This window comes from Hibiscus syriacus, unplaced genomic scaffold (genome assembly GCF_006381635.1).
Source record: "Hibiscus syriacus cultivar Baekdansim isolate YM2019G1 unplaced genomic scaffold, ASM638163v2 tig00111810_pilon, whole genome shotgun sequence".
Classification (NCBI taxonomy): Eukaryota; Viridiplantae; Streptophyta; class Magnoliopsida; order Malvales; family Malvaceae; genus Hibiscus; species Hibiscus syriacus.
Window position 1 is genome coordinate 488157 of NW_024063186.1, and position 18229 is coordinate 506385.

The 18229-nt window shown below is 37.5% G+C and overlaps 1 protein-coding gene across 4 annotated transcripts in view; it reads left to right on the top strand.

Annotated features, from left to right (window-relative positions):
- Positions 1 to 15611, top strand: part of LOC120171075 (protein SWEETIE) — a 76923-nt gene extending 61312 nt beyond the window's left edge. For 2 of the 4 annotated variants that reach the window (XM_039178873.1, XM_039178876.1), the window contains 12 exons: positions 767 to 895; positions 1053 to 1256; positions 1388 to 1849; positions 2852 to 2917; positions 3529 to 3626; positions 3728 to 3824; positions 3978 to 4122; positions 4875 to 5185; positions 5285 to 5419; positions 5503 to 5667; positions 5760 to 5885; positions 14796 to 15611. In XM_039178873.1, the coding sequence (XP_039034804.1) occupies positions 767 to 895; positions 1053 to 1256; positions 1388 to 1849; positions 2852 to 2917; positions 3529 to 3626; positions 3728 to 3824; positions 3978 to 4122; positions 4875 to 5185; positions 5285 to 5419; positions 5503 to 5667; positions 5760 to 5885; positions 14796 to 15557 (2700 nt within the window). In that variant the 3' untranslated portion in view covers positions 15558 to 15611. The remainder of the gene's footprint in view (positions 1 to 766; positions 896 to 1052; positions 1257 to 1387; positions 1850 to 2851; positions 2918 to 3528; positions 3627 to 3727; positions 3825 to 3977; positions 4123 to 4874; positions 5186 to 5284; positions 5420 to 5502; positions 5668 to 5759; positions 5886 to 14795) is intronic. The other 2 variants (XM_039178875.1, XM_039178874.1) reach the window with 2 other exon arrangements.
- Positions 15612 to 18229: the final 2618 nt, after the last annotated feature.

Below are 18229 nucleotides of genomic sequence, written 5' to 3' on the forward strand. Positions count from 1 at the left end.
ATTGTCCTGCGTTCCCGAGATCAAAATGGGTCTCGTTCACAGCATTCCAAATGTCATGAGCAGTAGGTAGGAAGAGATAAGTTCTCCCTACACTCGGATCTATGAAATTTATGAGCCAAGACATAATCATCGAGTTTTCTGCCTCCCATCTTTCAGATTCTTCATCTTCTTCGGCAGGTTTTGTAGTGGTACCTGAGAGATAGCCGAATTTTCCACGGCCACGAATAAACAGTTTCACAGATTGTGACCACTGTAAGAAATTATTTCCATTCAACTTGTGAGAAGTGATGGATATGTTTTGGAAGGATTCAGTGTTTAGGGTGATTGAAGGTGAGCGAGTAGAACTCATAGAGTCGATACCAGAGGTATCATCGTAGGGTTTGGCCATTTTGGCTCTGATACCATAAAGACGGAAAAACTTGTTCCGAATAAATCGTGTTTATTTCTGCTGAATATGGCTGACTTAAATAGAGTTTACAATGTAACAACTTTACATAAAAAGATGCATAAAATTAGCAACAGAATAAAAATAATTCTATCTAATTAAAAATGATTCTATCTAATAACTAATAGAATAAAAAACTGATTCTATCTAATTAAAAATGATCCTATCTAATAACTAATAGAATAAAAACTGATTCTATCTAATTAAAACTAATCCTATCTAATATTTAATTTAGATATTCTCGACACATTTATATGTTTAAAATTTGCAAAATGATATTTTATACATAAATATGGTTGTGGTGACATGTTACAATTTCAGATAATGACAAGTGGAATAATTAGTGGTGACCAAGCTGCAGTAAAACGCATATTTTCACTATTATCCCGCCCATTGGATGACTTCAAGGACCTATATTATCCTTCATTTGCAGAATGGGTCTCATGTAAGGTATGCTGATTGCAGAATGATGAATTCGCTGTCTAGAAAAGATCCGTCTCACATTGTTAGTACTACTAAAGAGTGGTGGTCGTCTCTTTATTATTTTTTCCTTGTGGTAGGGCTGTTTACAAAGACGAAGCTCTTACTAATTTACTTCTTATGTTAGATTAAGATAAGACTTCTATCTGCTCATGCCTCTCTCAAGTGTTATACTTATGCATTTTTGCGGAGACACCAAGCAGTGGTTCCTGATGAGTATCTAGCATTATTACCATTGTTTTCACGAAGTTCAAGCATTCTGGGGAAGCAATGGATCTCACTTTTGAAGGATTATAGTTGTGTGTGCTTGCACCTAAATCTCAAAAGAAATGTAAGCTGAAGTGGTTGTGAACCTGTTAATTTGGAAGATGTAGAGTACATAAACATATACACACTGGCATTTTTTCTTTAAATATAATAAATATAGTTTTTTTAACATTTCATTTTCTGGCTTACTTGTAGTGGAATTCGTTCTTTGATGCCATTCAAGCACGTCTGGTCTCATCACAGCTGCAGCCTTGTTTGGAAGAAGTTTGGCCCGTTATTTTGCAAGCACTTTCTCTAGATGCAGTTCCTGTGAATGTTGATAGGAATGGAAATTCCGAAGCTGCTGCTGAAAGTATGTCAACAGACAGCTTAGTATCTGGGTACAGTATGGTTGAACTTGAATATGAAGAATACCAGTTTCTGTGGGGCTTTGCGTTGCTTGTTCTATTCCAGGGAAAACATCCTGCCCTTTGCAAACAAGTTATACCATTAACCTCAGCTAAGGCGAAACATGATGGAGATCCTCCAGCTGAGGATATGACTTCTCCAGGGTTGAAATTTTATGAAATTGTTTTGCCAGTGTTCCAGTTTCTTTTGACACAGAAGTTTTTTGCAGCTGGTTTTCTTACTGTAAATATCTGTGAAGAACTGCTCCAGGTGGTGATTTCTCTCTCACACACACTTTTCATTTCCTGTTTATTTTTCTTTTTCTTAGGGTTCACTGTGCCTTGTTTCATTCTGCTTTCATAGTTTTTTTATCTGTTTTTGTCAGTTTCTAGATTATATAGGAGTTAAGGGGATGCATTTATTTGTTTTCCCACTTCAAATTCTTAGAAAACATATTAAAGTTAACTAAGACATTCTTTAATTCTATAATCTTGCTTTCAAGTGGCAATATCTGTGATTGAAATTGGTTTGGAAACCAATGCAAGTAGTTTAATCTATAATACTCTTTTGAGTTCATTATTTGCTGAGAGTTACTACTATCTGAAGCAGAAATTGTGTAATTATTTGACTTATTTTTGTGGGTACCTAAGGTGGTGGTATTTGATTTTGGTAATGTTGATGAAAGTAAGGAGTTTGATAGTTGTTTACCAATAAGGGCACCTTCTAGATGGTGACTACAGAATCCTTTGAGATTGATTGAATGGCTTGATTTATGATTTGACTATGACATCTTTAGTGAGAAAAGGAAAAGGCTAACTGTATAACCCTGACAAAACGAAAAGGAAAAACCACATGAAAAGAATGAACAATTTTACTGAGATTGTCTGATGAAATTAGCCTCATTAGGACAACTAGTAGACATCTAAATGTTTAATCAAATTAATCCCATGGTGAAAATTTAAGGACCAAATTACACCAAATAAAAAATGTAAAGTGATTAGACTGCAATAGTTTTGATGTCCCTATACCTTATTCCAAGTTGCAAAAAACAAATATGTGAATATGTGTGTGTGTGTGTGCACGAGAGAGAGTGTTTATATATGAATGCAGAAGGTGTAAAATAATCTCTTTTAAATCTGCATTGCAAGGTAATTTTTTTTTTTATTTTTTTGGGTTTCTCTGATCTCAGTTTAACCATTGTGCTATGGTGGCTCCTTCTATTGAGTTTGGCAATTATCTTTGACTTAATTTTGTCATGTCCAATCCATGTAGGTTTTCTCTTATTCTATCTACATGGATAATTCATGGAACAGCCTTGCGATATCTGTTCTATCTCAGGTATCCCTCGGTTCAAGTGAAAGCAATTCCAGTTCTGGCTTCAAATTTTATGATCATACTGGCCCTTTTCCTTATTTTATTTATTTATTTATTAGTTCTTGTGGAGTTGTGGGAGTAAAGCATTCACCAAACAGAAATAACCTGTGATCATTTTATGCAAGTGGCCAACTGCATTACAGTTGCTTGACTTTTGAGAATATGTTTCCTTGCTAAATTTCCATCTCTTTACCATCATCCTTGCCCTTTGATGTAGCAAGCATTCACCAAACAGAAATAACCTGTGATCATTTTATGCTAGTGGCCAACTGCATTACTGTTGCTTGACTTTTGAGAATATGTTTCCTTGCTAAATTTCCATCTCTTTACCATCATGCTTGCCCTTTGATGTAGCATTTAGCTATCCCATTTAGCCTGCATTTAGTTACCCAAATTACTGTTTTCCTTCCATTTAATCCTATAATTCCCTTCTATTATCTGGTTTCAGAGTTTTGATCCTTTTTAGCAAAAGCAATTCTCGATTTTTGTTTTTTAAAAATTAGTTGTATATGTTGAAAATTTTGAATTATTATAGAGCTGGTGCTGAGAGTTTTATTTTCTGTGTGCTTCTGCAGATTGTGCACAACTGCCCTGAAGATTTCCTTGAAGCAGAAAATTTTGCTTGTCTGGTCGTGGAACTTTGTTTGGGTTGCCTTTATAGGGTTTTAAGATGGTATAAAATTCACCATGATATTTATGTAATTTCAGTAGATGTGCTAGTGAAATTCATTGACAATTACTTTTGGCAATAATTATCTTGTTTACTGCATTCAGTGCTGGTGCAGTTTCATCTGATCAAGCCTGCTGGGAAGATTTATTATTTCCACTATTTCTCGCTGCAAAGACAATAATGAGGCGTTTTCATCCAAAAGTGTGTTTGGTGTATTTGTTCTGATTTCTATTATGCCACATGTTTTTTACTTTTGATTCTTTATCGAGATTTATCTTGGGATTATTGAACTAATTGGTTATTTTATTTTTAATTGCTTACTCATCTCACAACTGAAACACATTTGTGTCAAAAATGCAGAAACAACTGAATTCAGTAGCACTGGCATTTATGTTGATTGGTTACAAATTCATTAGACAAGCTTCAACTGAGCTATCCCTATCAAAAGTTACTGATGTTGTGAAGAGTGTGAATTCCTTGTTGAAGAAACTGATTGATGGTGAGCATTTTTCCTGTTTCTTCACATCTATATTTTAAACGTGTAATCTCTGTTTCTTCAATAGATCATTAAGATGATTTAATTGATGTATCTGAAACTAATATCTAATATTCATTGGATTTGTTGGTGAGTATTTCTGTTATTTCATTGAAATTTAACATTAGTCATCTTTTAAAACTTACTTGGGCTAAGATCTACGTTTCAAATCATATTACGTCAACAAATGATTTTTGTGCTTCAATATTTGAATTTTTATTGTATCACAATCAATGTACCAGGAAACGTCCATGCCTTCCAATCATATGGGATTCTACAAAATCTTAAGATTGAGATTGGAAAATTATATTGGAACAAAGTAGCAGCCAACAATGATGTCAGTAAATTTTTTAGGTAAAAGGGAAAATTGTTTAGAAGTAAGATGAATGATCCAAATGACATTCGAAGAATCATGTTGAATATGTAAGCCCACGAAATCAAGAATAATTAAAAGAATAAAAAACCCTTCTGTGCTTATGATGCTGACATTAATCATCTGGTTGATTTCTGAATGCCACTTTTTATTTGATTCCTCTCAAAACGGAGTACATGGTCTTATGTACTTTTTTGGGGGTGAATAACGATGGGCAAACACGCCATTCAAGAGTGAGAATTTGATTAGATTAATTTCTTTGTCATTTATATCAGAGATTATCGTGTTTTGGCTGTATACTCGTATTTTGGTGCATGGAAGCTAATTGAAACTTATATTGCAGATGCTTCTAATCTTGGTGATGATGCCATTGACCACCTGAGAAATATTTTATGCACTTCTCTAGATGAACTTGCTGATTTGACCAAGGATTGCATTGAAGGAATTCATCTACTGCATAATAAGAGATCCGACTTACGCAAACTACTGCTATTGAAGCTTGCGTTCTCTATTGAACAGATAGTTATGTTACTCAAGATAATGCATGAAATGCAATGTCTGGAAGGCAACAAAGAGAGTGATCCCGTCTATTTTTCAGTGTTTAAATTTTGCACTGATTGTATGCTTGCTATACTAACCGACTCAAATTTACAGGTGATTTAAAACTTTTTTGTGTTCAGTGTCCAGGTCTACATGCTTGCTTTTATTTACTAAAAGGTGTGAGACTGATAATTAAACACTTTTGGGGCACAGGTACAGGCTATCGGGTTGCAGGTTCTGAAAAGCGTTGTACTGAAAAGTAGCTCTATGGAAGACAACAGTCACATTATATTCATTATTGGAGAGCTGGCTGGGGTCATTCTCACCATAATCCAAAACATGTTAATGGTGCACCTGCTATTCTTTTCCACAATTTAAACCTTTTTTGTTCTAGAGTGATTATTCTGAGAATTTGTTATTTTTTGTTACAGAAATCCATGACTAAAGAATCGGTTGCTATTGTGGGGGAATGCTTACAAGTTTTAATGCTCCTCCAAACAGTTTCAAAAGGCAGTGACTGCCACAGAGGGTTCATGAATCTCTTCCTGGAAGCTATTGTTATGGTCTTCTCGGCATCAGCAGATGGTCGTTCTCAGGTAAGTTGTTCAAGCTGCTTCATCACTTGAAAATAGAACAAGTATTTCCATTGTTGTTTTAAACAATCTTTTGTTTATGATTATACTGGCAGGAAGTCAATGACATAAGAAACACTGCCATCAGGCTTGTTTCTCATCTTGCGCAGATTCCTTCATCTGCTGGTCATCTCAAGGATGTCTTGTTATCGATGCCTGAGATGCACAGACAGCAACTTCAGGTGTTTTTCTCTCTATTTTCTTCTACATTAATGACGAGTGTGTCTATTGCAATTGAAAGAAATGGAAAATGGCCACTGACATTTAGCTGAAATTTCAAGTTCGGTGAACTTCATTTACTGTCTTGTTAGATCGAACCTGATGACTTTTTGTGCTTTAAGAAACATAGATCAAGTTTTACCAATAGTTTTTCTTTATATGTTTATGGTAGGGCAATGGATTCTTTTTTTATATATAAGTAAAAGGGCCTTGTTAGAAAACCCTTTAATAACCGTCACGCTACATAAGTAACCCAACGGACGTTGGAAGGAGGAGCCCCAAATTTTATTGCTACGAAAAATTACACCATGGTTAAAACCCAAAATGAATTCAACCAATACCCACGAAACTAAACCTATCCCTCAATTTAAACACACCAACTCCCCAACATACAAAATGCAACCCAAATTACCCTATGCCAGCCTTAGCTAAACTATCAGCTTCCCAATTGAAACATCTCTGGATGTGCCTAATAATCACATTACGATCCAACACACAATCAACAATTTCCTTAACCAGAAGAACAAAAGAAGCTGGACTCGCTCCCAGATTCATAATCCACTTACACGCATTAACTGAATCGCTTTCCAAGATAAGACGACCCTTAGCACTCTACCCCGATTCTAGAAAAAGAGACAAACCAGCTTGAATAGCTTTAAACTCAGTTAATATAGGAGGGCCGGGGCCAGAAGCAACCGAGAATGATCCCACCAAACTGCTCTCGTCATCCCAAAGAAGACAAACCTATTCCACTGCACTTCCAATCACGACTTACAGCCCCATCTACATTAACTTTAAAAAAATCGGGAGGTGGGGGACTCCACGTGGACGGAGAAGACAAATTCTTCCTTAAAACTTTACAAGAATTAGCCAGAGTTGGATCCCCCACAAGACAATCAAGATGGACGGGGAAATTAGGCACCTTTGCCGAAAACCAAGCAGCCACCCTATATCTAGCTAAGAAAAACAGCTGGGTTTGGTCAAGCTTTCCTTTCACAAAGACCAACTGGTTCTGACATTTCCGTAAAGACCACACTACAACTCCCGAGATGACTTTCCAGATCTTTCACTTCGAAAATAAATCAGCCCAAGAGGCTAAAAATACCTTCAAATTATTGTGCAAAACCGTATATAAATTCCAGCAGGTCAAAAAACACACCCATAATCCCCAAGCTTTACTGTACGAAAAGAAAAGATGAGAAACAATTTCGGGTTCCACACTACACAACGGGCAAAGAATGTCCTCAACCCCTCTAACACCACGCCTTATTAGCTCAGTTTTTACCGCCATCTTTTGATGAAGAACCTGCCAAAGAAACACCTCCACTTTAGGAGGGGCAATTCCAATCCATACCATCTTCGACAAGGACGGATCCGGCTCCGACAAGCAAGAAATTAAATTTAAACACGATTTAACTGTGTACACACCCTCCCCATTTCCTATCCATAAACAACAATCATCAACGACTGGTCTAAGGCTAACATTACCCAACATCAACAACAGCTCGGTCCGTTAATCAATTTCCCAATCCAAGAGATTTCTCCTCATCTTAATATCCCAGCACCAGCCCTAGAGTCGAAAGAGCCAAAATCCAAAATTACCCCTTATTAACCGAATGGGCGAAAAGCCTAGGGAATTTCATCTTCAGAGGAACACAACACAACCAAATATCATGCCAAAAAAGAATAGAATTCCCCTTCCCGACTTGCAATTAAAGATGATTACGAAAGCATAGGCCAAACGCATCATTCGACCAATAATTATTAATCACTCCCTCCCATAACCAAGAGGACTGGGGAGATAAAACGTTATTCAGCAAAATGGATCCACTGTCCAAGTTATACTTGCAACACACCATCCTCTTCCACCAAGAATCCCCTCACACTACCGAATTTCCAAACGCACTTCCCTAGTAGAGCTCTAGTCATAATATTCAAATCGATGATACCCAAACCTCTAAAATCTTTCTGTTTGCATACAATCGACCATTTAACCCAATGGATACGATTTTTCTGAGTTGAGCTTCCCCATACAAAATTGGCCAGAATTGACTCCAACTTCCTCTGGACACTACAAGGCATCCTAAACAATGACATGTAGTATATCGACAATGCATTCAAAACAGTCTTCACAAGCACAACCCTACCAGCAAGCGATAGCGTGGTTGCTTTCCAACCAGCCAACTTTGGGAAAATTTTCTGAAGAATCGGTTCCCACAAGACTGCCGAGTTCCTCCTAGAACCGAGAGGAAGCCCCAAATACTCAAACGGAAGAACCCCAACTGTGCAACTAATCGATGCTGCCCAATCCTTGATAATTGATTCTTCCAAATTAATCTCAAATATCTTGCTCTTGGATAGATTTAACTGAAGCCCCGAGCACATTTCTAAAATGAGCAAAACTCTTTTAACATTCCTCAGTTGACCTTCTGATGCATTACAAAAATTTAACAAGTCGTCAACGAATTGCAAATGAGATAACAGAAAAGTTCTATTCGAGCAACCGATTCAAAAACCATTAAAAAGACCCAACTTAACTACCTTGGACAACAAAAGATTTAACATATCTCCCACTAAATGAAATAACAACGGAGATAAAGAGCAGCCTTGTCGAAGCCCCCTCGATATCTTGAAATTCTCTGTGGGAGAACCATTTACCAATACCGAGATAGAGGCTGAAGATAAACACGTTAGAATCCAAGATCGCCATCTCTGTCCGAACTCCATATATTCCATAATTTTCATCAAGATCGACAATCTACTGAATCGTATGCTCCCCTAAAATACACTTTAAAAGCAATACCTTTGAACCCCTTCCTCCTCCAATAATCAATGCCCTTTTTTTGATAAGAATGGCAGGCCTCGTTAAAAACCCCCCTCTTGATTAAAGGAGCTTGAAATAAAGCTCCTTAATCAGCGGAAGGAGGAAAAGAGTGCTTTAGAACTTTTATTAAAGTAGAACATTTACATAAGATTTAACAATTACACTACAAAACTATCCATAAAACAAAGCCACTCCTCCTGGCAGAAACAAACTACTCACTGAAAACATAAAAACCACATTATAAACCTTACAATCAACCTATCCCTTTCTTAGCTAGACTATCCGCCTCCCTATTGCACGACCTTGGAATCAACCTCACCGAATGAACCTTGCCAGTGATAAGAGTCGAAATCTGATAAACTAGAGGAGAGAAGAAGACAGGAGCCAAAACCGGGGAATGAATCCACTCCACTGCAGAAGAGCAATCACTTTCAACGATCAACCTACCAATAGATTCCCAACTAGATGACAAAAATATTTCAATGCCTCTTTTAATAGCCTTTAATTCAGCAAGTGGAGGAGTTCCTACGCCAACATTCTCTGAAAAAGTCAAAAGGGTACAACCATTCCAATCTCTTAAAATACCTCCAATTCCTCCACCCGAACCATCTAATCTGACAGCTCCATCGACATTCAATTTAAGGAAATCGACCGGAGGGGGAATCCATCTAAAAACATCACAAACTTTGTCTTTAGAAGGTGTAACTCCATCTGCCAGAGATGGATTACCAATCAGCACATCCTCATGAATGGAAATCTTAGGGAATTTGGCTAGGAACCATTTAGAAAGCCTGAATCTAACAATGAAAAACAAAGACAATCTGTCAAGAGGAGAACCTTCAAAAACCACAGCAGTCCTAACTTTCCAAATAGACCACAAGATGACTCCCGGAATAAATTTCCAAATAGTCGAGTTCACCCTCAACTCACCCCAGGAAATAAGAATAGAAGGAGGGTCTTGTGGTAAAACCAGCGATACATCCCAAAAACTAGCTAATTTATTCCATAATTCCCAAACAACAACGCAAGAAATAAATAAATGCCGCACTGATTCCTCTTTTTCCTTACATAAAGGACAAAGAATGTCATCTCCGAGTGGTAGACCTCTCTTAACCAGCTCAGCTTTGACTGCTACTTTTTGATGAGCAAGCTACCAAAGGAAAGCTTCTACCCTAGGTGGAGCAAATCCCAGCCAAACCCCTTTTGACCACAAATTATTACTCCCCAACACAAGGCCAAGAGAACTTCTACATGATTTTGTCGAAAACAGACCATCTTCAAATATCATTCCAAAAAAAGAAATTTCCACACCCTAATAGACATTTGAGTTTTTCTTCCGAATATCATTCCAAAAAATTTGAGAGGACTCTCATCGGCTCAAATATCATTCCAAAAAAAGATGGATTCTCCATTTCCCACTATCAGTTTCGAATTTGATCTCAGACTAATTCCTTCCGAATCATTCTTCAAGTAATTGTTAGCAATACCTCTCAAAATCCAAGAAGATTGTGGATGAGAAACCTCCCTAATAGACATTGACTTACAACTAACCTTGTGTTTGCTGCTCAACACACATTTTCATAGGGAACTTTTATCATTGGCAAATTTCCACACCCACTTGCCCAGAAGTGCCCGATTGGTGAGATTCAAATCTAGAACACCAAGACCACCACAATTAAGAGGCTTGCAAATCGTGCTCCAGTTTACCCAATGAATTCTCCTCTTTCCCTCTTTATCACCCCATAAGAAATTGGCCATTAACGAATTTAACTTATTACCGATTTTGTTAGGCATTTTGAACAATGATAAGAAAAAAAATTGGTAAAGAAGTTAGCACCGATTTCAATAAGACTGTCCTACCAGCCAATGACAAACATGTAGCTTTCCACTCAGCAAGCTTGGCACTGAGATTTCGAAAAACTGGATCCCATAAAGTCTCCGAGTTTTTCTTAGCTCCCAATGAAAGTCCCAAATATTCTGTTGGAAAAGAACCTACTGAACAGCCAATTTGTGATGCCCAATCTGTTAAAACTTCCTCTTCCATATTAATTCCCAGTAGCTTGCTCTTCGCCAAATTAAGATGCATACCCGCCATCATACTAAAAATTCTCAACACTCTTTTAACATTCTTGATCTGAGGAAGAGAGGATTGGCAAAATATGATTAAATCATCCGCAAACTGAAGATGAGACAGTCTAGTAGAATTTTCAGGTTTCCCAATAACAAAGCCTTGAAATAAACCCTTATCAACTGCTTTAGAGAGCATTAAATGTAGCAACTCTCCAACACCTTAGACAAGATCTTGTATAATCCTCCAACCAAGCTAATGGGCTTAAAATCCTCCAGGCCAATCAGATTGGATTTCTTCGGAATTAGTGTGATAAATGAATGATTCACAACTTTATCCCACTTCTTTCCCAAATAAAATCATTAAAAAAACTCTAATATGTGCTCCTTTAAAGACGACCATAATCATTTAAAAAACCCATGTTCAAACCATCCGGGCCAGGCACCTTATTGCTATCAGAAGAGGCAATTGCCTCCTCCGAAAAACTCCTCCAAAAACGAAACATGATCCTTCGTTAGCTTAGCAAAATCCAGGTCCATATCTTATACTTCTAAAGTTGGCTTCAAGTTATATGCCTCCTTCAAATACCCAAGAACACCCAATTTAATCTGATCTGGATCCGAAACAATTCTGCCAACCACTTTCAAAAACTTCAGAGCATTTACCCTTTCCCTATTAGTAGCAGCACATTGGTGAAAATATCTTGAGTTTCGGTCACCATCTTGAATCCATATTTGTTCATCTTTTTTATACAACTCCCACAAATCCTTTTTCGCTTTCACAATGGAATCCATTGACACTGAAGCAGCCCCTGTTGTAATGCTGACTCCATTTCGAAAATAGATTTTTCTAAATTCAGAATTGATCTCGACAACTTCAGGTCACTGTTATTGGACCATCTTTTAATAGCGATTTTTGCTCCCTTAATAATATTCATAGTTCCCCTCCTCTTGTCTTTCTTTACCTCGTTGATCGTTGATTCCATCATGTCTTGAAATCCCTCCATCTGGTAATTAAACAGTTTGAAAGGTTTTGAACCCCAATTAACCTCACACCTTTCCAATAAAATTGCATTGTGATCCGACGACGACTTAGGGAGTAAAATTTGAACAATGTCTGAAAAAAATCCCCATAAATTTGGAATTAACCAAAAACCGATCAAGCCTGACAAAGGAAGGTACTTCCCTATTATTGCTCCACGTGAAGCTTCCTCCTGCTAAAGGTAAATCCACCAACTTGGCTTGAGAAACAAATTCCTTGAGTAAATTCATTGAATACACGTTCTGAGTTTTTCCATCTTTCTCTTCCTGATACAAATACGAATTAAAATCACCCCCCCCCCACACAAGGAGCAATCCACTTTCCCTATAAAATTAAGAAGTTCCTCAAAGAAGACCTCCTCCTCCGAATCAACATGACCATACACATTGACTAAGCAACAAGCCTCATGACTGTCTTTGAACTTTACTTTAATTGCCACAAATTGTCTGCTAATAATCTGCTCCTGCAACTCAAACCAATTTTCATCCCACATACTCAAAATTCCTCCAGCAGCCCCTTCTAAAGGTGATGCAGCAAAACCCCAAAGATTCCTCCCTTCTAACTTCCTCAACATAGATGGACTCACCACTTCCAACTTGGTTTCTTGCAAAAATAAAAAAGAAAGCTTCCTGCTAACTACCAAACTTCTCACAGCCCTAACCTTCTCCTTCATCCCTAAACCCCTTATGTTCCAAGATGCACAAGAAAATCTTAACATGAGAAAAGAATTTAACACCTATTACAGAGTTGGGGAATTAATTCCCAACCTCCATAACCCTGTTTTTACTCAACTCTATAAACTTCTTAGCAAAAACATTTTTCCCACCCTGGAAGGTAATGCCCACCTTATTACTAACCTGCCAGGTGGAATTTAGCTCCTTGTCCACATCGAGAAATTGCACCAGAGAACCTCCCACTTCCACCACCTCTCTCTTCTTTTTCTTATTTGACCTACCGTAAACTCTATCAAAGAAAACCATCTCGGACCTGCAAACAAAATCACTTCTTGCAGATTTGCGACTTGAGAAAGGGGATGAAGACCTCGTTCTGATTAAATCCTTGGATTGCGGACTATTTATAGCACCGTCTGGATCAGCTCCACCTCCTTACAGAACCCCAATATTATTTAAGACCGCTCCACCACTACTTAACGGGTTATCAGCCTTGTTCTCGACTTCCTTAATTCCCTTCTTCTCCAGACCCAGTTGAGGGAGGGCCCACTTTCCACTTTCCTTACCATACCCATAAGGAGCTATATTTATAGCGGGCCTTGAAGGGTGAATCCTGCGAATGGGAGAAGTGGGATCATTTGATTCTTCAGAAAGGGCTTGATCACTAGAAGTTGGGTTCCAAATTTTCCTCACACCAAGCCCCTCGTACTCCCCATTAAATTCACTCCCAATATCGAGAATTTATGTTCCCCCCCCCCCCATTAAATTCGCTCAACACCCTCTTCAATGCCAACTGTTCTCCCCTCTTCAAACTACGTGTCCACCCTGTTTAGGGCCGCCTCAAATGACTGTTTATCTACCGCTTCACACACCACGTTCCGACCATTGTCCTGGTCCTCCGACGACGACCCATCATTCCAATCTTCCTCTGGAAAACCTTCCGATGCCTTACCGAGGAAATCACTTGGCTTCTTGAACATCGATCCCAACATTATTCTTACCTTGAATGATCTTCCATAAGAGCCTAAAGTAATCATCCTTGGGACATCGAATGGGATCGCCACTCTCACCAACACCCTGGCCACTGATAAATCATCTTTATTTTTGGTCGATTCCTGAATGCTGACCAGCGACCCTCACCTTCCAACCAGTTTCTCTAAGAAGGCCTCATTCCAACATAACAAAGGTACTACATATAACTCAATCAAACAGTAGGCCATCGGAATACCATCTTCATTGAGAAGAGGTGCCAGCCAATCAAACCAGAACGACAGTTCATCCTTCTTCTTGTTCCACACCTCCAAAAACGCTTCAGCCGACTGGAAAGTGATGATACATGAATTCCATGCATAACCCCAGCTAGTAATCTTCGCCTTGATTCCGTCACTGAGTAAGGCCTTTTGAACTAGCTCCATCTCAAAGGACGATTTGATAACCCCTATCAAAGAACTCTTCATCCAATCCGTCTCGTCGGAAGGGATCCGCATCTCCCACAGATTCCTCTTCCCAGTTTCCTCAAGCGTTGTTCCCCCCCAGTTCACCAACGTTTTAAGATCTTCCTTCTTCCTCTTGTTTGAAATCAATGCTTCCTTATAGGATCTATCATCCCTTAAGCTGCTCGGAGACTCATCTCCTTCTCTGGTTTTCCTCTTCTCACCTTCAGATTGTTTTTTTGCCACTGATGGTACCTTCCCTGAAGAGAGCTATTTAACAATCCCTACTGATACTCTCCTGCCATCAATCCACGTTCCATTGACATTCTCAATAGCATTCCTCAGACCATTTTCATTAGTGAACTGGACAAAGGCAGAAGTGGATGCTTTGTACTTTGGTTTGCTGATAATACTCGGGATGAAAACTCTGATAATTGTACCCTGATAATGAAAGAGCAACCTTAACGCTCTCCTTGACACTCTCTTACTCAGATTATCCACCAAAATTGTCCATTCCTCACCGGAGGAAGACTTTTCGACTTCTCAATCGCTCTCTCTTACTCTCCCATGTCAAAAAAGTACCTTGGATGAGATTGGATTATTATTCATCATTAACATTCATCCTAAACATGTTTCATGAAAACAAAGAATCCTAAACGTGTATGCAACTAGAACTAATAGGGCAATGGATTCTCAATTTTAAAGAATTACCTCATGTCTAAATTACATTGTGGACAGAAATATGCAATGAAAGTCTTTGTTGCCCTAAAGTTTTGTTTGATTTTTCAATCTTCTGCTGCATTGTTCAGAAATAATGACAACCATTATTGTTTCAGGGTGTTATTCGTGCTTCAGTAACACCGGACCACAGTGTTGCAGAAACGAAATATGTAGCACAGCCATTAGAGATTAAACTACCAGTTCCAGTGGAAGGGAGAAGAGAGGACAATGCCCTGTCATCAGCCACCAGTATGGGCACCACTGATGATGACATGGAAGAAGATGAAGATGATTGGGATGCCTTCCAATCTTTTCCAGCCTCAAACCCTGCAGCAGCTGAAACTGATTCCGCAGTTAAGAATACTGTTAAAGAATCAGACCCTGATGAGGCCATCTCTTCAACCATTACTGATGACATTCAACAATATTCGTCTTCAGAAGATCACCATAGAATAGATATTGCTAATACGGAGCATTCAGAGGTTGAAACAGAATCACTCCATTCTCTATCAACGCCTGCTACCGACCCTCATGAAAATCAAGAAGGAGAAGGGGGACTACAATCTAGATCGGAAAACATAGGTGGTCTGACTAACGACAGGGAGAAGACGTCTCCCAATCTTCAAGTTGAAGAGGTGAAAGAATTATCTGCAGAGATAGAAGAGCATGAGCAAAGAAGGGACAACCGGGTGGCATCAACTGAACCTGGACATAATGAAGATGCTGAAGAGTCGGTGGATGTGGTAGAGGATGATGAAAAGCTAAAGGAGATACTCGATAAGAAAGATGATGCTCATTTTGTATCAGATTCTCCGCCTCATGAAGGGCTTTCCGGTGATGAAACCAAAGAGGAAGCTGAACGTAAAATGGATCAGTAACAGCTTATGAAAGCTGATGAATATGTTGAACAAATGATTGCAAGGACTTGGAATCACTGAACAGCGACGGCGAGTGGAAGGGAAAAGGGAGGGGAGTTGATGGGTAGAAGATGAGTTATTTATTTGTTTTACTTTCCAATGATGTTTGTGTCAAATACGAGTGTTTTGTTTTGTATGTTGAGGCTGACAACTTATGAGCAGAGAGACAGAGTTGCTGATAGCCACATAAAGATTTGAAATCACACAGAAAGCCTTTGTAACTGCATGATCTGCCATTATCGGGGAACCATGAATCATTTTTTGTAATTTGGGTTAATTATGAAACAGATAGAAAAGACAAAATTCATTTAAAAGCATATATTATATTTTGGGCAATTTACATTTTAGGTCATCGAACTTATTTTCAACTTCCATTAAGATTATAAAATTTTAAGTCACTGTATACTAACTTCGTTAAACAAATCTAACGAAAAAAAATTTAAATTGACGCTATCTATTTTAATTTATTCCCAAATTTTCGAAAGAACTAAAGCCCTTTGAGCTGAATTCACTTGAACTTTGACCCATATTTTAGGGTTGCAACATCGTCTGCAAAATCATAATTTCTAAAATAAAGCTTCTCATGCCTATTATTATCTTTCCGACTAAGTTCGCATTCCGTTTTCCCAATAAACGTTTCATGATCAGAATAAGAGTGAAAATGGACCACGTCGACCTTACTAAAACTTACTATAATGTTTCAATGATATTTAATTGAAAATATAACCAAAAAATGGGGTTTAGGGATTCCTCGTGTTATGGAATAATGCGTTCTCTCTTTATCATTGTTAATGGAGGTAATATCAAATGAAGCACAAACTCCGTCAGATTGATCCTTTTATCACTATACCTAGAGACGATGCTAGGTTTTTAGAGCTAAGGAGACCCATACTTTAATAAAAATATAGTTTTGAGTTACAAGTCAGATTCAAATCCTTGATCTTCCCTCCTAATATTGCTTAAAATATGTTGGACACCATTTTGACAAATAATATTTTATGATATATTCAAAACTAGTGTAAGTCAGTGGCGGATCTAGAAATTAAAAAATGAGGGTCCAAAATTTTAATACTCTATTCTAAAATATTTTGGTATGCACTCTATTCTAAAAAATTTAGGTATGCAACTTTTCTTACTGTTTCTCTATTCCCATTAGCAAATCAAACTAAATTTAACATTTTTCTCAAAATAATAAGTGTACCGCCACAGGTGTAAGTGGGCCGAGGGGGCCATACACCTATGTGACTTTAGCGATATCCTTTATCAGGAGCGAAAATAGGATTTTATTTTAGGAGGGTAAACTTAAAAAAAATTAAGAGGTAAATTTATAAAATTTTAGGTGATAAAAACATACTATTAATAAAGAAAATAATTTAAAATATATGATTATTTGATTCTAGAAATCATATTAATAAGAGATGTCATCGTTTATCTCATCTTTTATTTGTTAACGACCATCTACTTTTGTCCACGACAAATGCCATGAACACCAATTCTATACTTAATGGTCTTGGTTTAATCCAAGAAGCCTCGATTCAGATTTTCTTAACCTCAACAAATCGACTGTTTTCATCTCTTAATTGGAATCAACAGACAAGGACTTGTTTGCCTCTCTTGGGAATCACATTGACCATTCTTCATAATACCTTAGCCACCCATCCATATGGTGTAGAGGAAAGAAAACTGTTTTCCTGTTTTGTGAATTAAGTGAAGCCTTTTATTAGTAAAATATTAGACATAGTTAACATATTATACATTTTTATAATTCAATGGTTTTCATAATACATTTTCCTTTTGTTATAGTTAAGAATAATATGGGGTAAATACAAGATAATATATATGTTCTAAGAGTCTCAGTCATTTGATAATGAATGTTCATAACTCACGACATAGATGGTGCTCGAACCTAAAACCTCAAGAGAGAACAATAATCTCTTAACCACTAAGGTAGCTTGATTCATGCCACAAACATTAACTAAATCGCAACATAAAACACATATATCTAAGGCATTAATCCAACAAAAAAAAAACATTGATATCGATTACTAGCCTTCCGTACTACTTGCATTGGTTGGAACTGGAACCTATTAAGATGTTGTTACATATGAAGTCCCTCATAAATGTTCCACACCCTAACTGCAACAAATTTGTTGAGACAGTTCATTGAACTAGTTGACATTTGCAAACCTTACAAGGATTCACTTACACCTAAGGTAAAACTTTTAGTTTTATACATTGTTAGGATCGTTGGATGAGCAAAAATAGACGACTGAGATCATCTCATTTTTTTCCCAATGGAATATCTTTTTATTTCTTATTTTTAATCTCAATCATCTATTTTCACTCATTCAACAATCCTAAAAAGATGTAAAACTAAAAAGTTTTACACGATGTGAACAGATCCTGCCTATATATAGGCACACATCAACTCCTAGTTGTCTTCATTTGCATTTATCTTTGACAATCTTTTATGATTCTCCTATTAGAAAAAAAATAGCTGCATTCTAAGGCTAGATTTATATTGATTCAGATAAAACAATTGGTTTGTGCTTGCTTATACACACACAAACACTCATATGTATGTATGTATGTACGTACGTATGTATTCTCTTGCAATGGAACTACACATGTGA